This window comes from Sitodiplosis mosellana, unplaced genomic scaffold (genome assembly GCF_009176505.1).
Source record: "Sitodiplosis mosellana isolate CC-2019 unplaced genomic scaffold, AAFC_SMos_1.0 Smas_scaffold_4, whole genome shotgun sequence".
Lineage (NCBI taxonomy): Eukaryota > Metazoa > Arthropoda > Insecta > Diptera > Cecidomyiidae > Sitodiplosis > Sitodiplosis mosellana.
The window spans coordinates 239,036-263,436 of NW_022595247.1; the positions used below are offsets into that span (position 1 = coordinate 239,036).

Genomic DNA, 24,401 nt, shown 5'->3' on the forward strand with positions numbered 1-24,401 from the left:
GAAAATGTCTCTGCATAAAGGATATCATGACAATCCAGTATTCGATGGGCATGTTGGATAGCTCTATGAAAAATTCGGAAGCGAGTTTTAGCGACGATTCGGAAGTAATTACTTAAGAAGCTCTACGTATGATCAAACCATAAAACAAGCATAATGGGTTCATTTGTAACAGAATCAAACGAATCAGTTGTCCACTGTTTAATATGTTGAAACATAAAAAAATTCATATTATTTGTTCATATTTCAAATATGGAAATTGGCGTGAGGCCCCTAGGTATATGGCACGGTTCTTTAATGGCCTTGCCGGTGGTGGAATCTACGTCGGAGTTCCGTTATACGTCGGAGAAATATCAATCGATCGGTAAGAAGTTCAGAAGAAAAAAAATGTGTTGTTACTCGTCTTGTATCCAAAAAGAAATATATAAACAAAAAATCGGTTGTTTCAGTGTTCGCGGCGTTTTAGGATCAATTACCGTGTTAGGTTCAACCTGGGGATTTTATTAGTTTTCACAACCGGATGCTTTTGTGACTACTTTACAACACCGAAATATTCAATCGTAATAGCTGCCTTATTCGGTGTTCTGTTTACAATGTTCCCTGAAACTCAACTTGTTCTCATGAAACAGAATAAATTAGCGGTAGATATGCCACTGCTACGATTTATTCTATGGTAATTTTTCAAACCTATTCTTACAAAAGGAAAATTCTACCAAAATCTACGTGGTAAAAAACAGTGTGATGAAACACTTCATTTGGAGATGAGTAAACTGAAGAAAACAATTTCAGAATCCGAGAAAAGTGAAGGCAATTCATTCAGTTGGTCGGATATTCCAACGAATCCAGGACGTTAAGGTCTAATCATTGCACTTGGAGTGAAGATTCTGAGTCAATACTGTGGAGTTCCTGGTATGGTTGCATATGCCACAAGCATCTTTGAAGAATTTGGATCAAATGTGTCACCGGATACAGCGACCATTGTAGTTGGTGTCATTCAATTCTTCGGAAGTTGCGTTGCTACAAACTTAGTGCAGGACGAAAAGTAAGAATAAAATGTACGAACTCTCAAGAATATATTGATTTAATGGCCTTGTTTTTTTGCTACCTATTAGAACGGGATTAAGTTTTTACTTTTCCGCAAACTTTGTTTGTATGGAAAAGTATTGGTTTTACTAGCCAAAATTTCATGACATCTCCTCTTTCGGACCACTATAACGTCACGCCAAACTTGAAAAAGCACATATCTGTACACTAGGCAATGTAGATGGGATGAAATCCTATCGATCAAGACCTATCTGCCTCCAAAAACATGTTGTTTACTATGAAAAATGTGTAAAATAGCGATGTTCGTATGGCGTTGTCCGCGTTCGCGTTCGCGTTTTTTGATCGCCAATTATCTCAAGAAGTTGACAAGATAATTGAGATCTGTAAAAGCCAAAAGTTTTGGCATGTCGAGACAAAGCTTCGGATTGATTTTGAGCCATATCCGATGTGACCTTGGGGTACCTCTCCTAAGAAAAACCCTCAAAAATTGTACATTTGTACGGAAAGTACCCGTAAAAAGCATTTTTCAGGGTTTTGATCAAGGCAAACTGCCATTTTTTTGCAAAAATAATGGGAGTCTGTGAACAACCGAACACCTATTTGCCCATAAATTTGGTCCAAAATCGACATTTCTTGAAATTTTCCTCGAAAAATAGACTTTTATATGAAAAATCACACAGAAAGCCATTTTTTAGGGTTTTGGTCAAAGCAAACTGATGTTTTTTTGCAAAAATAATGGGAGTCTGTGAACAACCGAACACCTACTTGCCCATAAATTTGGTCCAAAATCGACATTTCTTGCAATTTTCCTCGAAAAATAGACTTTTGTATAAAAAATCAAATCATCCAGAAAGCCATTTTTTAGGGTTTTGATCAAAGCAAACTGATGTTTTTTTGCAAAAATAATGGGAGCCTTCAAACAACCGAACACCTACTTGCCCATAAATTTGGTCCGAAATCGACATTTCTTGAAATATTCTTCGAAAAATAGACTTTTGTATAAAAAAATCACTCAGAAAGCCATTTTTTAGGGTTTTGGTCAAAGCAAACTGATATTTTTTTGCAAGAATAATGGAGCCTCCGAACAACCGAACACCTACTTGCCCATAAATTTGGTCCGAAATCAACATTTCTTGAAATTTTGTTCGAAAATGACACTTTTGTATGGAAAATGGTCGAAATAGTTATATTTTAAGGTCAAAAATGCTACGAAAAAAGGGTCTATTGAAATTTTGGTTAAACATTAAGCGGGAGGTAAACTAAATTGCTGCGGAGCGGAAAAGTTTGGATTACGTATGTAATTCGTTTTATTGCGTTATGGGAACATACATGCTGTTCAAGTCTTATGGTTATCATCGGGTGGAAGCTAAGACCGAAAACAACTGTGGCGACGCGAGCGCCTCCAATTCGAATAGGAAAATCAATGTAATTTCGTAATTTTTTTCTGAACTAAACAGCGTGCCAATTTGAATTTTGTTGATGCTTCCACCCTATGATGGTTATGATGCGAGTTTTTCGTCCATTTTATTGGTGGCAGCTTGGGGTGTTATGTCATTGCCATTTGTCATCATTCTAGAAGTGTTGCCCGAAAAATCAAGAATTTCGGTGCAACCCTGTGCCTGACAGTCATATGGTTTTGCGGATTTCTGGTCATTAAATTTTTACCATTGTTGAATGAAATTCTTGATTTTCATGGTAGCATTCCTGGTTCCTATTCGCTGGAGTATGCCTATCTGGTGCCATTCTGATCATCCTATTCTTGCCAGAGACAAAGGCAAAAGTTATGAACAAATCATGGAAATGCTACGATAAATGGAGAATACCATTTCTTCAACAAAATACAAGAGAATTGTCTTCATTCTTTCCCAGAGAAAGTCAGATAAATTCAAAGATAACACCATGATATAAAATGGTAAGAAATAATACTGGAAAATGTACAAAAACATCTGCGCTGGTAGCAATAAATAAGACGAGAGAATAGACACTTACTTGGTTTAATCTTACCCAAATAACGTCATTATTACACTGAATCGCAAGCGGATTGAAATGAAAACAATCCATTCTTTCAATTTACATTTACTAAATATGAAGTTTATTTCCATTTGGACCGTCTAAAAGAGCATGACTATGAATGAAAAATATAGTTTGAATAGATAAAATGAAGGTGCTGGTTCTTAGTATAAAAAAGTAGTATTCAATTCATCTTCGTCGCATCGTCGTCATTTAGAATAGAATAGATAATTTGTACGTTTCGTTGATCATATATCTTACATAGTTTCAAGCTAATTAAGTAATTTTGTAATTTGAAAAACAGTTGTTTTTCATAGAGCATGTACAAAAGAGCATCATTTAGAGAGTAGAGCTCTTTCGTGGTTCTGTCAAAACCTTTAAGGCAACCTAACATCAATATACCATTTCCGAAATGCATATTGTCAATAATATAATAAATCAATTTAAATCTTATGAATGATGATGGATTTTGCTTTGAGTGCGTCCGACAAATACAGTTCACATTTATGTTTCCAAAATAAATTTCATTTGTTACATAAAATTTCATTCGTTTTTCTTATATATAACAACATACAAAACCATTACAATTGACGGCCTGAGAAGAAGAACCTTTCCTACAAAACCTGTGCGCAGAACACAAACACAGAAATTGTTTAGTCAAAAGGCGAACAGCAAATTTGCGAGTGCAAAAACCTAATATATTTACAGCGAGCGCAAAAGTATAACAAGCCTACTAGCATGCAAACTCCGTATAAGTATGCCTGTTATGCTTTTGCGCTCGCTGTAAATATATTAGGTTTTTGCGCTCGCTGTAAATATATTAGGTTTTTGCACTCGCAAATTTGCTGTTCGCCTTTTGACTAAACAATTTCTGTGTTTGTGTTCTGCGCACAGGTTTTGTAGGAAAGGTTTTTCTTCTCAGGCCGTCAATTCATCTTCTCTTTATTTCCATTGTCATTTGTTACTAACAAAAAAATTGCCTAACAGTGTACTGTAGCTAAGCTGGCATTCATATTGCAACTTCTTGGAAATGGCGGCAAAGCAGAAACGAATTGCCATTTATAAAAAGACTCTTTAGAAAACACCCAACAATATTCAAATTTTACCGCACATTTCAATTCGATTGTACAAAAAAATTGATCTAAATTCCATGTTTCTTGGTATATTCACAGTTAAAGCGACATTTATAACAACAACAATTTAAATGAGACAAAACTTAAGATCTATTGTGAACATTTTGCACGCCTACATTTCAAGTCCTTGTTTCGTTGATATTTGAAACGGTCACGTAGCCCGGATTGCTCACCGCATCCTTGTTGTTAGTGACTTTTGACGATGGCACATTCACGTAATTATCGGCCATTGTATTCAGTACGTTCACATTTTTACGCGGTGTATTGGTAACTGGTATACTTTCGACTACGTCGGTTGTGTTGAGTTCCGAATCGGAATCACTGTGAAACGATTGGTTCGATCGTTTGAGCATCGGTATTTCTTCGGGTATATTTGATATTTTGTTGCGGAGCTTTGGTGAACTCTGCGAGGCGTTCAGGTTATTCACTATCGTAGGCGAATTCATTCCCGCGAATGGGAAATGCGAGTCATGTGTATCGAGACCGTCGGGCCGCGGTGAGTTGACATCTACCGGTGGACTCATTGCCAAGTAATCTGGTTGGCTTTGTGCATTCGATGCATCTTGCATTGTGATCACGTGACTGTTCACGTATTGGTTCGGTGTACGTGGCGCTTGACAATCCGGCGCTCCCATTAAGGCAATATAATCCGTCTGTCCCTCGTTGAAGTGGCTCACATTCGATTTTAAATATGGCTCATTCAAATCGATGTAATGCTCGGCTACACCATTCTCCAACAACTTTGAAACACTCTTCTCCAAATCGTCGAACAATGGACGCGATTCGGGATTTGTACACCAACACGACAACATTATATCATAACTGGAAAACGAAGATGGAAAAAATGATCAGAGATAAGATGGAAATTCGAAACAGAATACTTTGTTGAGAAGAACCAATGCAAAATGTTTGAAAAGAGTTTCAATTTTCTCGATTGGAATTGGTTTTATTCGAATCTTACATGTCTTGTGTTGCAAAATCTGGCTTCTCCATACGGTAGCCGTCTTTCAATTTGAAATACAATGCTTGATCAGCATCCATTCCAGGATATGGCACTTTACCCAATGAAAACAACTCCCATAACACAATTCCAAAACTCCAAACGTCGGAGTATGTGCTGAAGACTTGGTCGCTGATCGATTCTAAGGCGAGCCATTTGAACGGCAAAGGAGCCTGTGAACGATAAAAACAAACAGTTTTATTTCATGAATTTCAATTCTAAACTGAATCTGACTTTGGTTTTTTTTTTTACTCCAAATGAATTTTTGAATTAGATTAATGGCCAAAACCAATTTGTTCATTACCTCTCCCTTTTTGCGATAGTTATCCGTTTTGTACATCGATCGCGCTAAACCGAAATCACAAATCTTCACCACATTGTCATCGCAAAGTAGAATATTTCTTGCGGCTAAATCGCCATGCAAAACTTTACGCGATGCCAGGTACTCCATTCCTCGTGCCACTTGGAATGCCCAGCAAAGCAAGTCGGTCGTTGTAACGGACCGACTCGGACCTTTATAATCGCTTTGATAATTTGAACGCCACCCGGGCTGCGAGTCTGACATCGCCGGATTTTCTTCGCCTATGGGGGAAAAAAAGAGAATTTTGTTGCAAATATTCTCAAAAAAAATCGTCCCAAAATGTATATCCAACTCACCGCCTGGATGCGTATTACGGGATAGAAGTGTTGCCTCTGTGTTTGCACTGTCCATTCCACCTGGGAAGTAATCGCCGGCGTTTGAATGTCGAATGTACGCTGAATTAACGACAGATTGTCGATCGGTATCGGGTCTATTGTTGTTTTCGTAGTGATTTTTTAATAATTGTTGTTGTTTATTCGGGAAGTATAATTGAATATATTTTAATCCAAGACTACTGCATATTTATATGTTGCAAGTGGCATAGTTAGAGGATTAGATGGTGTTTTTTTGGTGGTTTAAAGCATTGGTTTCACCAACGGGATAAGTTGCAGGTTATTTAGAAGTTTACACAAACACAGTTTACATACGAGAATATAGATAAAAGTAGTACCCAAAAAACCAAAACGGAAAAAAAGAAAAGAAAGAAATACAAATGGTTAATTATGCACACAAACCGCCACCTCAAATTACCCATGAATGGAAAAAAAGCCGGTAACAAATGCAAATGGAAGCAAGCAAAATATCAGAAACAATGAATAATTGATTTTCAATTTGGCTTTATGACTGAATTAGCAAAAAAACAAACAAACAAAATGCGTTATCATCACCGCAAAGCGGTATCGGGTTAGACTATACTCAATGCAAGTTTTTTTTTTCAATAGGCAATGGAAAGAAAAAAAAGAGTTTAATTTAAGCAACTCTTTGTTATCATCTACGGATCTAGTGTATCGTTAGTGACTAGAGTGCAAACGATTCGTTTTCGTAGAAAACGTTTTCAAATTCACGTTACCTGTTGAAGTATGAGTAGCCACTGTCGTTTGACCATCTTGGGTCTCTGGTTTGAATCGATGGATCGATTATATCTTTGTCCCGAACAATTTGATCAATGAAATAGCGTCGATGCTTCACAAGGAAGTTCTGCAAATTACCAAATCGACAATACTCAACAATTACCATCACTTCACCTGGAGAATTGAGGGAAAATTAGCGATATTTCTCCAATTTGTCTATTTTTTTTTCATTAAAATGTCTATTTACGTTGCGCAATGTTCTTAGTGACAGCTCCAAGCAAGTTTACCACATTTAAATGTTGACCCAAATGTACCATGATTTTCAATTCTGATATAAGCGCTCGCATCACCTGATTTTTACCAAAATACAGAGAAAAAAATGAAACAATTGATTAAATAAACTTTGATCAAATTTGGAAGAAACGAGTGTAGTTCACTGAAGCGAAATTTTCGCTGCGAAAAATATAAATTCGACTCAGAAAAATTTCAGAACATACCTCATTATCAGCCATTTTCTTGACCATTTTGACAGCAACCGTTGTTTCTTCTTCATACGGAACAATGCCTTGTGCAATTCCCTTGATAACAACACCAAAAGCACCGGCTCCAAGCTGCTTTCCCAACTTGATTTTCTCCCGTGGAAACTCATACTTTTTATCATATGGCAACAGATCGGCTTGTTCATCCAGTGCGAGATCTGGATTGATGCTCTCTGGATTTCCTTCTTCGAAATTGGCCAAACCAGCTGCTTTCAATTCACGGAACAATCGACGTTCACGTCGAATACGGATGCACAAGTAAATCGTACAGATGGCCAATACCAGAATCACTGCAATTACACTGACGATGAACGCCACACTGACCGTTGGCAAACCTATGCAAATGAAACATGCATAAGTCAATTAGAAATGTCAATATCGATGAATGAGTATTTTGAGCTGGTGAAAATGAAACAGATACGGAAATAATACTGAATCAATTATTTACCAGTCATTTTGAGTGTTGTCTCATGTGACGTCGATCCAATCCTATTTATAGCGACACACTTGTATTTGCCCTCATCTTCAGCTTTAGTGTAATGCAGATGAAGTACCGTGCCATTGTCGTCCAATGTTATGTGTTTATCGTCGACATCTGGTCGAATTTCATTGCCATTTTTATACCAGGTCAGTTGCGGAGTTGGAATTCCTCTGAATTGGCATTTCAGTTTAATCGGCTCTCCAACTGGTTTCTTGGACACTCCTCCACTCTTAAAATTGGGATCGATTTCTGGTTTCTGTGGTTGTACCACATCCAACTCGAACATTTTTGACTCTACCGTACCACCGATAACATTTGCCCTGCACTCATATTGGCCGGATGCTGATCCGTCAATGGATTTCCACCGAATTTCTCGTCGATGCGAAAATTTCGTTTCTTCTGATATCACTTCAACATCTAGGATTGGACAAATTTGTACATTTTCGAATTAGATAAGCATTGATTTTCCTTTTTTTTCGTATTTTATTTGTAAAGTGTACGTACTATCGGAATTCACAACGGGGACATTATCCTTGTACCACATTAGCTCCTGCGAATATTTGTGATCCGATGCTCCGCATACAACAGACACATCGTCTCCAATTGAAATGGGCAACGTGTTGGGACTCCAAACGCTTAGCTCTTCGTTCAAGTCATTGATAATGACCTTTGCGGTGGCATTTGTTTTGCCCTCAGTATTTTTCGCCTTGCAAATAACGATTCCCGTACTTTCCGGAATGAATGTGAATGTCGATGTTTGATTGAACAGATGTGTTTGAAGTGTCTGAACCGCCATCGTCTCATTCTACAGAAATACAAAGAAAACATGAATCGAATGGCTCCAATGCGATAATGAACATCGCTTTGAAAGAGCGTGTGAGAAAACTTACATTTTCGTGCGTAAAATGATTCTAGGTTAGTGCAAAAAATGAGGGTGTTAGTAATCATGCAAAAAAAAAGATGTTACCAAACATAAAAATTCCAAGACCAATTTTCGGATGTAGTAAAAATCAAGAAAAAAAAATGCAAATTTAACAATAGAAGCCAAAACCAAAGCCAAGCTTATTTCATCACCACTTACATATTTAATTTTTTTGCTTTCGTCACACGAGTTACTGTCAAACTCGGGCTTGCTGCATGGTATGAACGACCACGTCACTGATGATGCTGGATAGCCATATATATTGCACTTCATCACTGCGTTCTCTCCTGGCTTGGCCGATACATCTTCCATGCTAAGCTGTGGTTTCTCTGTTGCAGAAAAAACAAATCAAAGATTCAATATTTGAAGAAAAATATGCGAAAAAAGGTGTTTCATAATAAATGTTATATTCTTTACCTTTGACTAGCAATTGGAACTTTCGTTCCTCTTGCTTTTGACCGTTATCACCACGTAGAATGTAGAATCCCGAATCGCCAATTTTTGGCTGTCGAATCTTCAAAGTTGTCGATTTACCATCTTTGATCGCTTCATATTTACGATTCTTGTCTTCTGATAACGACCAAGGAATCTCATTCCCGCGAGTGTCACGCCAAACAATTTCCGGAATTGGATGGCCCGCGTACTTTGCAATCCATTGAACCTCTTTTTTAGTCGACGCCACTTCCGCCTTGTATTTGCCCGTTGGCTCATTAATATCGATGAACGATTCATCGGGATCTGTCGATGATTTAAAGTATAAAGTTAGGCTTTTACGTTGAAAAGTATTGGATGGAGTTTCATAGATTACTTAAAAAAAATTAGCCCCTGAGAACAAAAGGCACACCTTGTGCGTAGAAACAGAAACTTGAAACTGGTTGCACACAGAAGAGAATCACATGTTTTGTTTCAATCACAGGTTAAAAATGTGAAATAAGTATGAAGTATATTTCGCAAAAGTTTGCCTTTTATGCCCAAAGATTAAAAATATTCCTTAATTTGCACATACCTAAAATTTTGATCACATTTATAAGGTCCGAATTGCGATTCAATGAAGAATCCTCGACCATGCATTTGTAAAAACCGGCATCTTTAGTTTTATCCAAATTGTGGACTATTAACTTTCCGACAGCATGTGACAGTTCTGGATGGGTTTCATGTTTTTCACGAACTGGTTCTGAAATTATTGCGCGTCCCTCCTGACAATCAATGTGAATACTTGCGATTATTATTTTATTTCCAAGCTGAAACCGTTCTAAATTTTTTTTTTCTTCAACGATACAAACCTCTAATGAAATATTATTGTTTGGAAGAAACCAATACATGTATATTAGTGTTCCCAGTCCAACTTCAACCGAACATTTGAGTTCAAGATTGCCGCCTTCAATTCCATAGTTTTGTGTTTTCGATGTAATGTTCGGCTTGTTCACAAAAGTTTGCCCAGCTACTTGATTGGCAGAGTTGAGTTTTGTTTGATTGGAAGAGTTAATATTTATATGTCATTTTAATAGTTCATCAAAACATCAAAAGACACACAGAAAAAAAACCAGAACGAAAAAATGCCAGCATTAAAAAATTAAACCAAAATCAACAAACTAAAGGAAAAAAATTAAGAATTAAATCAATTTTATAAAAACAAAAATTAACAACAAAGCATGCGAGCAAAAATGAAATTAAAAGTGATGACAAATAGAATGATAAGTACAAAATAAATACATGCAATAAAAATACATACAATAAAAAAAAATAATCACAAATGAAGTGATTCCAAAAACCAATAGATAAGAAAAAAGAGGAAACAAATAAAAGTGGCCGAGTTAAAAGGAAAAGAAAGAAACAGAAAGTTAACACAAGATAGAAAAAAGAGAACAACAAAACAGAACCGAACAGAACAAAACGCACACAAATATTCAAAAAGTCGAGAAAGAATATTAACCCCTGCGTTTTGTTTTCTCCAGAATGTACGATGGCGTTGGCATTTGTCTACGAGCGCTATATCGTCGGATGGCCACATCGTCCAAATCGGAACGTGTGGTAGTAATTGAATCAGTTGGTGCAGTTGTTATTTCTACGTCATACAAACTCATGTGCTGATTAGATTGCAAAACAGAAGAGGTAACAGTTGGGGTAGCAGGAGTAGGAGGTGATACAGAGGCAGTAGAGAAATTAGATGAAATATGTCGTTTTGAAAATGATGATTTACCAACACCAGATCGTATTTGCTTAACCATTGGATTACTAGCGGTAGTGGTAGTAGTAGTAACTGTCATTAAATGTTGCGTGCTTATTGTTGTTATTTGATTTAGAGAAATCGGTGCAACAACGGTAGTAGCGGGCATATCATTCACAATTGTTGCATTGCCATGGCATTTATTCAACTCACAATTCACATGGATACTGAAATGTACATCAAATTCGCCGGTTGAATCGAATTTTGAGTGGCACGTGTAACTACCACCATCGGTCACTTCATTCAATTTGATTCGATAACCTTCGGTCGGGCTAAATGTTGATTCGAATTGATGCGACTGTAAAATAATGGTTTTCGGGAAAGAGAAAAAAAAATGCAGCTTATAATAAATGGACGGGTTCACGTGATGGTAACTATTTATATTTTAAAATATAAATTTCAAAAATCTTAAACTAGTATAATGAAAAAAATAAAATAAAAATGAACGGCTGGGCAAGCATTTTATCCACAATAAAATGCACGTTTCCTGTGAATGTTGATTTTAAAACTCAATTACATTTTCATATTATTATTAAATTGGCTAATCGCAAAATGATTTTCTATACATGTCGGCTGATAGACGACGTGAGCAAATTTACACTATGGATGAAGTTGAAAGGACGTCATTTATAATAATTCTGGCTTCGTGTCAAACGTAATATTTCCATATTTACCTATTTTCTCACTCACTATACACTATTATTATAGCTTTATTTTATGCGTAATAATTCTGGATCGCATGCAATGGCGGTAATATACATGGCTTAATGGACGAATGGTGTATGTATGTTTTTAGTCGATGGAATTGAAATGGAAAATAAAAGGAAGAATTTCACATACTATTCACGTTTATCGTAATTTCGATATCTTCGTTGCTTCGTTTTGACTTGCATTTATAGGTGCCAGGATGGTCAAGGGTTAAATTCTTTATCTCAAAACCAGTATACAGATCAAATCCCAGATTATTGAGTTTAATATTCTGTATAGAAATTAATGATTTTTTAATCAATTTTTCTCTCACTTGACATTTACACGAACGTAATAACGTCCATTTGTTTGGTTAAATTTCCTTCCGTGTTTCAAACAATGAAATCGCGTATAGTACATGTATTGATATTAAAATGCATCACACGCAAACGCGCCACTGCCTAATGCTTGAATTAATTTGATTGCATTTGCATTCGAAACACGCTATTCGATACAAAGATATTGACATATTATCAGACCTATAGGCGGCAACTGAACGCCCACCTGATTTCCTCACATTAGTTTTATGGATCAAAGAAAAACTCTCCGAAAACATGAATCTTCGATAGAAATTTACCTCATCACTCTCTTTGATCAGTTTAACATCATAATTTCTGGCTGTCGGCTTGCACGGTATCACAATATCTTGGTGCTGATTTCCTTGTAGAACCGGAATCGTCACTGGAGCAAGCGGATGTTGTGGATCTGATATTAATTGGATGAAAGAGACAAAGAGAAAATTCAGTGATATCAATCATAATTTTTGTGATGCATTGAAATGGAATTTAAAGTTGAAATCATCTGATTGAAAGCATCTTCATTGCGTAAAAAAGATTGAAAATATCAAGAATCATGAAAGAAATTAATTTTTTTCTACCCTCAACAAATAAGTAAATTCTCGACGCCAATCCTAATTCGACCAATGTGTCTAAGCCTTCGTTGATTTCTGCTTCTGTTAGATTCTTCACACAATGATAATATCCAACGTAAGTGTAATCCACTTGATCTATCTCGAGTGTACTTTCATATGGATACTGACTGCCATGATTGTATGATTCGTGTATGTTGTGCTGGTTTCCATTTAGATGATATTCCTCCTGAAATAAAAATGGTAAAACAAACTAGTTAATTTCCTTTTTGAATGTGAAAATTGAATGCAAAATGAATTTTGAGATGAATTTCAAGTTGATTTTTACGAATTGAATCGAACTGAAATTGATTTAAATTACATGAAATTGCCAATGAATCGGTTCGGTGGACTGGCAAGTGAATTTGACTTTTTCACTGGGTAACACGGTAATATCTGGTTCTGGTGGTGTAATCACTGGTGCAACTCCGTCTGTAGAACAATAGAAAAACAAATATTATTGAATTTGGTCAAAATTTAGTTTGAAAAAAAAAACAAACTCCCAAATGAATTTCAAATTTGATAAAATATTGTTTGAAAATCGATTCGAACAGAAAAAAAACGTGCTGAAAATCCTTTGTTTGGGTAAACTGAACATTTCCAAAAGTTTATTCAACGGAAATCCGCACACTGAAAATATATTCATTGGCCGAAGTTTTCAGCACAAACTCATAAAATGAACGGATTTCTCCTATTTTTTACTGTTCTCCCCGTTGTTTGAAGTCAACACGTTATAAACCGTATAATATTTTATAATTAAACGTACGTGCGAAATACATATGGTAAATTATTGTTGCATGTTGGCGTAAAATTTCATTAAACAATGTCAGCCTGTAACTCACACACATACATGCGCTCGCGCATTCACTCAAATCCAAATAGAATCCCCGAACACGAACATCCACTTTTGCTGTAAATGTCGTGGAAACTTGGGCATTTTTATTTTGAAAATTACACGATTTATTGCTATAAATTGTTTATAGCATATGTTACGCACGGACTGTGGTCGAGATGCAATGGATGGTTTTTCCACACTTTGCCAACACTGTGAATTTGTTTTCGCAATCATATTCGATTTGTATTGATTTTGTTGTCGGATTTATGAAAAAAACGATGGAAGAAAAGAATCGTGAAATGTTCCAAATGTCGTCTGTAAAATCCCAAAATGACATTGTTTACGAAATTTCGATTGAATTCAAGGGGGAAAACCATTTATCAGTCGCTCCGTTCAACGTTTCGATTATTGATTCGCATTGATACCGATAAATGTGTGACGTAAAAAACCGGTATACCACTTGGGCGTGAGTGTTGGCATTTCTTTCGAAATAGCGAATGTAAAAGTGCGATTTTGTTGCGAAATATGGTCGTTTACAACATCGCGAAAAACAAAAGTGAATTCATCTTATTTTGGAAAGGAGTCAAACTGCACTTACCCGTAATGCATTGGATGGAATCAATTAATAAAACCAATGTGATGTAAAAAATTGATGTGCAGCTTAGTTTACTGTAGCAACAAGTCCGTATTCTCCCCATCGCTGATGCTTTCTTTGTTGTGTGTAGTCTGTTTGTTTGTCGATGTGAATAATAATTCAATAAAATTGTGTTGTTCATGCTCAGTGCATCATAATAATTTGTCACCAATCACATAATTGTCATTTCACACTGGTTTGTCATATTTGTTTTTTTTTTGTCTTTCACTCGCCACTCGGGCCACTTAATTGAATTGACGAACAGAAGCAATGGATGAGAATAAACTGAATTTGTGCACAATTTCTTAATTAAACTGCGACATCAATGCGGCAGCGGCGACGGCAGCAGTTCCAACGTCACAAATTGATACTTCTTTTTCGACTGCCGTCCAACGTTTGTGGTTGGTGTTTCTGGAGCCACTCACTGCTAGAGCTATAATGAAAGTAGAGAGAAAAAAAACATACACATATAAAAATAATAATAACAAAAACAACAACATTTGGTTGCTTATCGCTTATGCCTGTGCTGCACAGGCTGTGCATAAAATTCTAATTTGTATTTTACTTGCTGTTTTAACAACAGCGTTTTATGAGTGTGGCGAACACATCGCAAACCGAACAAAAAGAAACGATTCTATTGTTTGTGCCTCATTCATCCGTACAAATGGATTTCGATGAAACAGCAAGAAAAAAGAGAAGGCGAGAAGGAGAGAGATAGAGCAATAGTAGTGCCGGTGTACATGTGTTACATGGTAATGTTTATAGTTTTTGTTTCATTCGTGCGTTCACTCTTGAACCGATAAACTAAACATGCGGCTCAACAGCGACGCTTGACTCCAACAAAAATATCAGCTTCATGTTAAAATCACTTTGTCGGCCGCTTTGCATAGGCCAAACGTTGGATATAGAGCATTTTTGTGTGTGATATAAACAACAACAAAATTACACACTTTTACCAGAAACCAACGTTTTTTCTCCACTTCTTTTTTTTCTTTCGAACACTGTTTGTTTAATTTTAGCGGTCGTGATTTGTATGAGCATGAAAATAGCTGTGATATGCGCCCGATTTGTGTTTATTTTTAATTTTTGTTCTTTTATTGGTGGGTGCATGCATTGACCGAAATCTTTGATACAATAATATCTCGATCTCTGCGAGAAAACACTCGATTCGGTTGAAATCACTTCTTGATGATTTCGGTTCCTTAAATTCCGACATAATTTTCGGAAATTTGATAATTAATCAATGGATGGCGCTATTTTTAAAACATTTAAGCATTTAGTTGATTGTTGAATCTATATGTAAATGCACGATAAATGATACGTCTTCCTTTTAAATTATTATTTATCTTATTGAATTGGCGTAAAAAACGAATTTTTCAAGCAATTGAATTGTTTAAACGCGATTAAATTCAATGGATAAGCGAAAAATCCTCAATGAATATGCGATAATGACGCCATTTTAAATTCGTTGATTATTATTTTTGTCCACTGTGGTAAAAATAAGTGGATAAAACGTGTTGAGTTGGCTAAAAATAGCGGTATTTTCGTTGTTTGTTTTTGTCAAGCGCTCATTCATTGATTTTCGACGAAAAGCTCTTCTGCGAATCGGCGCTCTATCGATGTGAAAGTGGTTTAAATGAATATAAACTACCACGCGATTTTATTCAGTGAGCGAGCATTTAGAATTCCATTGTCGAAGCGTGTTAACAATACACCGAATGCATATTATCGATGTTTGTTTTTCTGTTGCTTACAACACTTCTGAGGTTCGGTAAAGTGCATACATGTCGATTGTAGCGGCATTTATAATTCAAGGAATGGTTTCAGGAAATGTGTGAACTAAAGTGTAGTTAAAAACGGCTGAAGCATCGTCGGCTGATATGGTACTTGTCTGAATGGAGGGACGCAACACATGCGCGCTCCAGAATTCCTTTTTCGTAAGAAAAACCGCTCGATTGCATAATGCGTGATAGGTGAGTCTATTTCGTTGGTGTTCTTCGTTGTAGCATTTTGGGCTGTTATCGCCTTTTGTTAGCCCAATTGTGAGCGTTCATTTACTACATAAAATGAGTAAGTTGGAGCTAAAACCATTCTACAATCCGATTCATGAATGAAATATGATTTTTGCCGCAAATGTTCAACTTCACTCGGAGAACGAGAGAAATGTGCAAATGAAATTCATTGAAGAATATTTCTCTTCGATACGTTGCAGTAACCCAGCAAAAAAAAATGGCATTTATTGTTTTAGTTTCAGCAATTCGTCGGCGATGAGCGGCACTGGTGCATTTGAGGGCGTGTGAGGAAAAGTGATTACGCTTGAGCCGTCGTTTCGTCTGGTCTTAATTGCCCTCTTTAAAGTGTATTTAATTGAAGAGATTGTAATCGCCTTTGGTTTACACCAAAATGTACATATGGTTAATGAATGAGGTTGTTTTTCGTTCAAAATTGAACTCCGTTAAATGTTACCAGAGAAACAAATCACTTCATTTTGAAACCATTTTTGATGAGTGGAATGCCTTTTGATTTAGTGCCGAGTTCTGTATTCCAAACTCGAAACATTAAATCGAATCATTCTCAGTGTGATTCAACATTCTTCCACCAATTTCCTTTTCCATTCGTCGACGACTATCGCATTTTCTTCTGTGGTCTGGTTCCAATGCAAGTGGCTTAATTTATGTCTTTTGACATTTCCGCTATGTGTGCGGCACTGAATGCTTGCCTTTTGTTCCGGGTTAACAGCAATGTTCAAGTATGATACATGGATAGTTCGGTTGTACTTTCTTTTCGTATGTTTTATGATCATGTTTCAAGCATTCCATTACATGGGACTCGTTATCATTTCATATGTCATGTACCACAAAATATGTTGACTTTTATTTGGATGTTTTATTTTTTAATTCAAATGATGAACGATTACACTTGCACTCCTTTCCTGCCTCAATCGAAGTAACGTCGAAAAGTTTCCGTTGATTTCTCTTCAACTTCCGAGCTAGAAGCGTCGTATTTATTCAGTTCCAAGAATTAAGAAAAAAACTGCAAAATTTCATACGCATGTCCTGTGTTGATAGCGATAGAGCATAACTAGAAAAATTCATTTCAGTCATTGCAAAACAGGAGCATAACATAATGGATTTTGAGCCCACGCATTATCATATCACATGTATGATAAAACACTGTGTGGAGCAGTTCATTCGCCGCTTCATTAATTTTATAAGTTCAACCGACTGATATGAATATTGAATTTGTTTATCACAGAAAAGAACGCGGTGATTATTTATTTTTTCTGAAAGAGATTCATGAAATAAACGACAATACGCCGCTGCCACATCAGTGAGGATGATAATATTTGCTCTCGTCAAATAAAAAAATATCAGATACACAGTTCGTTCGAATGTGTTTTTTTTTTAAACGTGTAAATTTAATTACTGCTTTGAAGTGAGCCAAAGAAAGGTGTGGCGGCAAATGAGCCGGAAACATGCTGTTTTATTTCTGCAAATGTTGACAATGGTCAAATGGTTCACGGTCACATTTATTTTCCAATAATAAATAATTATGGAATGGATGTAATGACGGTGATGCACGAAGCAGCGTAGGTGGTAGGATGGGAGAACTGATAGCATGAACGCGCACTTAGACGTAATGAGCGAATTTCACCTGAAAAACTATTAGCAAAGGGAATAAATGGTGTGTGTGTGTGTGCTTTAGCCATCCATTTTCGCCTATGCATTTGAATGCGAACAAAAAAAAATTGGTCGACACGATGTGAAAAGGTGGTGATATATTTCCCAATGAATGTGGAGGTTTTGATGGAGTAGTTCACATGAAGTGTCAACCACAGGTGATGCCATCCTCATTAGACTGTAAACAATTTATGGTCGCTCATAAATTCACACCGATTCCCATGTAATTTTTCAAATTGGAAGAGCACATTTTGGATACCCATTGAGTGCCACTTCGTTTGATCAATGTTAGCGCTCTTTTTGGGGGTTAAGCATTGACCATCATTTAGTTTTTTATTACAGTTCATATATATATTTACTTAGTTCTTAATAAAATCACCTAAGACATTTCCAAATAGAACTAATTGTTTCCCAGAAAAGTAATTACGCTCTATGCCAAACCAGTGCCGAATTTCACAACGAATGAGTTCCAATTGATAATGGCAAATTGGTAATCAAGAACAGAGATTCATAAATGGTTTCTCCGAATTTATGTCGACAGACACCATTAGCCTAATAAAAATATACGGCGAGAATGCAAACGAATGAACATCGTTGTAAAATTCTCATTCGATTGACATTCCCCATTGGGAATGGTATATATTGGAACAAGCAATGAAATGTTGTTGTTTTTCGTATGATTCAGACAAATTTTCAACACTTCGCCTGAAATATTGATGATAAACAGAAACCCAACGGAAACAAACGCACGAACAAACGAACGATTCCTAATCAACAAACTTTATTTGTTTATTCAAACTGCAAATTCAAGGCGATTCGAGAACCGCATTTGAGAATTTAGAAACAGCACACAACAGCAACGGAGAGTAATTTTCAAACATTGTGTTCAATTACATTTAAATTGTTATTGATTCCAGTCGATTAATCTTTAGTTACTATAAATATCCATTACTGTGAAAATAGTAATTTCGTCGTACATTGGCTTGGTTTGGAACATTCGAAACTGGAAGTAGAAAAAAAACGACTGTTTCTAGGCAGAATCGAAAATTAGCTGCTTAGTCAGCTAAGCATTTCGTTTATTAAATTTTCTATTTTCAGTTCGATAGTCTGCCATTCAGTCTGAAACAACGCGCATTTGATTAATTGCAAGTGGATGTTCGTAGAAGAAAAAAAAACGAAATCGATATCGAATATTCATCACTTGAGACATGTTTGCTGTTTGCGCGCAACGCAATTTCATTGTTAGGCTAGATAATGACGCGATATGCCTTCACCAGGTATGAGTATGCGACAGTAGCGTAGAAACAGAATGAGCTCACTTTTTTTGCTACTATAAAACTGGTTATTATAATATTTTATTTTCTTTTCGTGTGAGTAGTTGAACTCATGCAGCAGAGTCGCCTCGAGACGATTTCATCTAATTTTTCGTTGAATCCAATTAGCACAGATCTTTGCTGCAATGCGACTCACTCGGCAAAATTTCAAGGTCGATTTGACCGTTTTTTTTCTGTGTGTTGTCTACAACTCTTGCTCTATTTACGGAAGATAAATGGCTTTCGTCAAAGAAAACGGAGTTCGGGTTACTGTTGTTCTCTGGAGTGAAACCATTTTTTTACTGTAAAAAATGGTTGCTTTTTATTTACAATCCAACCAAGACTTTGATTGACTCTCTGAGTTGACGTGAAACAAATGAGAATTGGAAATCAAAGCGCAACATAGAAAAAAACACGGTGTGGAAATGGGAAACTTTGACAAGCGTGCATAGCATGACTGTGATTCAACATCGACACGAACTACGTCAAAGTTAGAAATTGCGTGCTTTTCATTTGCATATACGCACAATCGATTCGGTTGGTGTGCTTCAGAAATTCGAGTGGGCTGTGATTGTCGGTGGAACAAATTAAAAGTTTTGCAGAACAAAACACGAAATATTTCCCATTCATAAATGATTATGGTGTCGGGCCGAATCCAGAGATCGGCCACATATTATGGAAACTTATAAAATTGAAAAGAAAATTTATATTATAATAAAAGCGGATGGCGTGACGTTTTCAGTTTGGTTAATGGTTCAGTTCGGCCGCTTAGATGTCTACATTTGATATTGCCTAGACGTGGTTCATGTATGGCCACCGCCACAAGAGCCGTATGGTTAATATTAAAATATATTTATGTGCACTGCTCGAGCACTCTATAAAATAAACAGGATCTTTTTAACGATTCTGGTGTGTGTTCGCATGCAGCGAAATGATGCAATTAAAAACGTGCTTCACGCCAAATGCACGCATTCGGTTTCATATTTTATTTGAGCCATTTTTGCATAACATTCATTTAATGCAGCTCATAAACAGCCGGATCGATTGGGCCGTGCTAGCCGGGGGATTCCAACAAGCCGTTAAATATCTCTCTCTCTCTCTCTGTCGGTGCTTCATGCTTCTACAATTAACACACGCACACACCGTTTTATATTGAACTTTGTCATTTCATTTAATAATCGCCGACCAAGCATTCTTCACCATGTTTTGTGTTTACTTTGGCTTCTGGCCCCGGCGAGTGATTCACTCCCGTTGCACTCACTATAATGAAATCGGAGATTTATTGTCATCCACTCCTAAAACCGCATTTTATTTTGTCATTTCACATTTTTTTAATTATGATTAAGCATTGTCTCACACTATCGTCGTTGCAAAATTGCAACCAAACCCAAATGAGTTCGCAGAAATTGTACGTGATCTTTTTCAGCGCTAGCACAAATTGTTGGCTTTCGTAGAATTCAGCTGATTTTTTTTTCTCTCTCTCTAAATTTTTCATTCGAATCAAAATGAATTTTCCCAAGTTTTATCGATTGCATTTCGTGGCAATGGGAATGGTCACTTGGACGTCATTCACAATGGCAATTTCATAACATCAATTTTATATGTACGAAAATTAATCGCTTATTTTATTCCACAGTAGCCTCATTTTGCCCGCGCCGCCTTCACTCTCGTGTCTCTGGAGTATATCACGCACATTTGTGACGCCATGATATAAATAAATCATCAATATATTATGCGATATATCGCACACTCGCGATTGGCAAATCAATTAAATATTTCATTGTATGTATTTGATTTTATCGAACATTTCAGGTTTCAATTCCCATTCCCATTTTTCCTTCACTGCGTTGTTTATCTCTTTTCAATAACTGCTCGAATTTTTTTTCGTTTTTTCGCTTTTCCCTCGTTACAAGTATGTCTGTCTTTTTCCTCAATTTTGAGAAAACAGCAAACAAAATGGGAAGTATGGTTCGTCTTCCCAAGTGCAATAACAGTAGCTGCGGTAAAAAAAGTAAATAAATCTTGTACGAGTCTAATCGAATTCTAAATGGGATTTGTTGAAAACTTTCTCGGAATCGAATGCAAAAACAAACAAATAACTGTGAGTTTAGTGCATGTCGTTGTTGTATTTGTGAACGTTCAGTTCAATCGCAATTTAAAATGCATGTCTCGTTCATTTCACGAAATTCGTTGCGCCACCGAAATGCAGACGTTAAGCATGAGCACGAACCTTGGGCTCGTTAATTTTTTTTTGTCATCGACTACTTGATCCCAAATGGACCTTTTTCATTCGAGTGAAGAAATTCAATTAGACTGTTTTTCTCTCTCTTTTCAAACGAGAACAAGAGCAGCTATCGAAACGCCAACATTACGACTGCATACACATTATTCAATTATTCTTTATTGTCAGAGTGTATAGGATTGAAATGTCATACATAGTAATTTTTATTCGATTCGAACGTTTTACGACGGTTTGAAACGCACCATTAAATATGGAACACATTTCGGCGACATTTTAACATACACACGAATATGATATGTGTGATTGCGTATTGACAAACGGGCTATTTATTAGTTGAAGTTTGTTTGATTCATTGACACGATGAGCATGTATGATTCACATACCGAAGAATTTCGTATGATATCAAGAGTCGGACCGAACTCATTCGGTATAGTATGAAGTGTAACCAATTGTCAAGCCAATTAATAAGCAATTAGTATGCAAAATGGTTTTCGTAAATACGGTTTTTTTGCCCAACGAAAATTTTTGACGTCTGCATTTAAAACATTGTATTTGCATTTTCAGTGTTACTACTCAGTTTGACGGTGTAAATTGGCTTTTTTATTACAACGTTTGTATTACAAACACGGCAACCGTTTTGTTTGGGAGAAAACGGAATCTTTTTCGATCTCAATAGCTTTTTGTTCATCATTCAATTTCACACAAATTTATCGTCATATTCTCAGTATTTTATAACAATTATATGTCACAATGGAGGTATTTGTCAACAGTGTAATTGTGGCATATGATAAAATATTTGCATTGTATGAATAAAAAAAATCGCCTGCGATAACACGGGAAAACTGCCTGAGTGTTGTGGTAAATTTCTATAGAAATACGAGGAAATTAGTGTAAATACACGGAATCTTATCAAGTCGACGATTTGATTGAAATTTCATAAGAACTTTGTTATCTTTGTGTGCCACTTTGCGTCGATTTTTTTCTGCTTCAGTGACGATGTATTCAGAACAAAAACTCTACACGAATCGCTATCATTTTCAATTCAATTGCTATCTCGTTATCGCTATCGAGAGAATTTTGCACGAAGAACCAAAAAAAAAAAATTGTCGAAAATGTTGAAGAAGGTGGTTATCTTCCGAATATTTCATTCAATTTCTTGATCGTACGACAAAGTTCGTTGCGATGGTTGAACATCAACAATTCAACAACTATCGAATCATTATTATTATTTCGTTTTCTCTTCTGTTCCGAAAAAAAAAACTTGAAATGACTCGTGCTTTTCGAATGCATTTGAAACTCTTTTTCATTTTGAGTCGAAATAAAAGCAGAATATGTTGGAGAAACCCAAACCGGTAACGAAAATATTTATATTGAAACAGGTAAGAGTGTGTGGTGGTTCCAAGAAATAGATATATATACACACGTTAACATCGGACTACGTTCGCTCACATCTATCATACCGCTGAATGAGATTACGTTGTTCGCTTGTTTCTTTTGCCATTGACACAAACACAATCTCTTTCGTGTGCGCGTAGCACCGGCGCTGTCCAACGTCGACGATATTGCTTGAAATTGACGGAACGATCAGCGATATAACGCAATAAATGTTCGATCGTTGAATCGTTTTTATACTATGACTCATCCATCGTCAAGGTGCCGCTGTTTTAGTGCGTTCATCATTCATAAAATACCATTGCTTTGACCGTATTTTACGTAAATAACCGACGAAGATGGAAAGTATAAACAAATTACAACACATCATCACAATCGTATTTGGATGCTTTTTTTTTGTTTGGACGAGAATTTTTCCATTTGCAGTTGTATTCTTAAACAGTCGTAAAAATGAGCACTTATTGCTTGCGCATGTTTTTTTTTTCTTTCTATATATTGTTCTCCAGGAAGATTTCAGCTGGCGATGCATATTCCTAAGTCGTAAATTTTTTAATTACCATCGAAACTCACTTTTTTATACGCTTTCAAACATACACAAATTTCAATGCAAATGCATACACAACTTCACGTGATTTCGTCTCCAAACAATTGCTATTCAACACACTAGCAAAATTCGCTTTTTTTCTCAATAATTTTATTTCGTTTTCAGTTGTATTTGAAAATTCCAGTGGTTTTATTCAGTCACACACAACACGGTATTAGAACAATAAAAAAAAAATACACACTCACAAAATTGAGTGTGAAGAAAAAAATCATTGACGTTAGAGAACATACACAAAGCAACGTACACACATTAGAATCAATTGAAATTAAGTAGTCAAATAGAACAGGCAAAATAATTCATAGCGAATTCCACTGGTCAGTGAGAGAAATACAATTAATGCTACGGCTCGAATTGTACGACGGAATTTTTTTGTCTGTTGTATCGTGCGCGCGAGAGACCGAACCTCACATGGAAACACCGCAAACTTAACTAAGTACTAATAATCGAGCATTGTTATTCTCAACCTCGCTACTTAATTCGCTTTCTGTCTCTGTGTGTATGTGTTTCGTTGCTGCTCGTTCGGCGCTCTGACTGTGTTGGTGGATATTTTAATGTTTGTATTTGTGTGCGGCTCATAGTTTTGTCTGTCTTAATTCGTTACGGTGTTTCGTGTGTATGGCTATCCATATGAACACATACACACCGTGCAGCCACTCCAACTCTGATGTATTTAATCACGTTGGGCATATTTTTTGGGTTCGTTATTTAATTTTCTCTTCTTTTTGGATGCCGCGCGCGCGCTCGCTCATACCTATTTTATGAGCACACAGTACACACTTCGAAATCCATTGGCAAACAAAAACCGATGTTCATGCCATTTTTTTAATGTGTTTCGCTCTTTTGTTTTGTGCCGTGCGTCAGTGTCAAGTATACAAAACACGGATGGTTGTTTTGGCAATAGCGATGACCATTGTTATGTGGGAGCAGCCGTTCGGCCAACTCTTGCTCCAACACACACACACACATACGCAAATACCGAATAGTAAATAAAAAAGGTGTTATTTCACAAATAACAACCAACAAATAAATAGACAAAAATGCCAATATATCATATATCAGTGTCAAACAACTTGTGTGTTCGTGTCGTACGCAATTGAATCTCGACGTGCTGCTGCTATGCTCGCTTGCAGAAAGCCTAGAGAGAATTTTTTTTTCATTTCTTATTAGGTTTGTTTTTGTATTGCATCTCACACACGCCAACAATGGCAATTGATTTAACTCCTCCGTATTGCTGCATCCGTGCCGATGTGTTTGAAAACAGGT

The 24,401-nt window shown here is 36.4% G+C and overlaps 1 protein-coding gene across 31 annotated transcripts; it reads right to left on the bottom strand.

Moving 5' to 3' along the window:
* Positions 1-4,193: 4,193 nt before the first annotated feature.
* On the bottom strand, positions 4,194-23,590 carry LOC129566711 (vascular endothelial growth factor receptor 1-like). 31 transcript variants are annotated; one of them, XM_055442900.1, is made up of 20 exons: positions 23,105-23,590; positions 13,872-14,340; positions 12,761-12,870; positions 12,409-12,628; positions 12,109-12,236; positions 10,938-11,082; positions 9,841-9,998; positions 9,564-9,753; positions 8,975-9,295; positions 8,717-8,886; positions 8,526-8,546; positions 8,140-8,440; positions 7,603-8,052; positions 7,113-7,489; positions 6,863-6,965; positions 6,615-6,789; positions 5,842-5,975; positions 5,489-5,766; positions 5,146-5,357; positions 4,194-5,006 (listed from the first exon to the last, which is right to left on the bottom strand). In XM_055442900.1, exons 2-20 carry the CDS (start codon positions 14,047-14,049, stop codon positions 4,304-4,306), a joined length of 4,374 nt encoding a protein of 1,457 aa, XP_055298875.1. In that variant the 5' UTR covers positions 14,050-14,340; positions 23,105-23,590; the 3' UTR covers positions 4,194-4,303. The 31 variants fall into 31 exon arrangements, with proteins under 31 accessions (XP_055298875.1, XP_055298870.1, XP_055298873.1 ...); XM_055442895.1 differs by having other exon boundaries at positions 5,842-6,059; positions 23,105-23,569; XM_055442898.1 differs by having other exon boundaries at positions 9,841-10,001; positions 23,105-23,569.
* Positions 23,591-24,401: the final 811 nt, after the last annotated feature.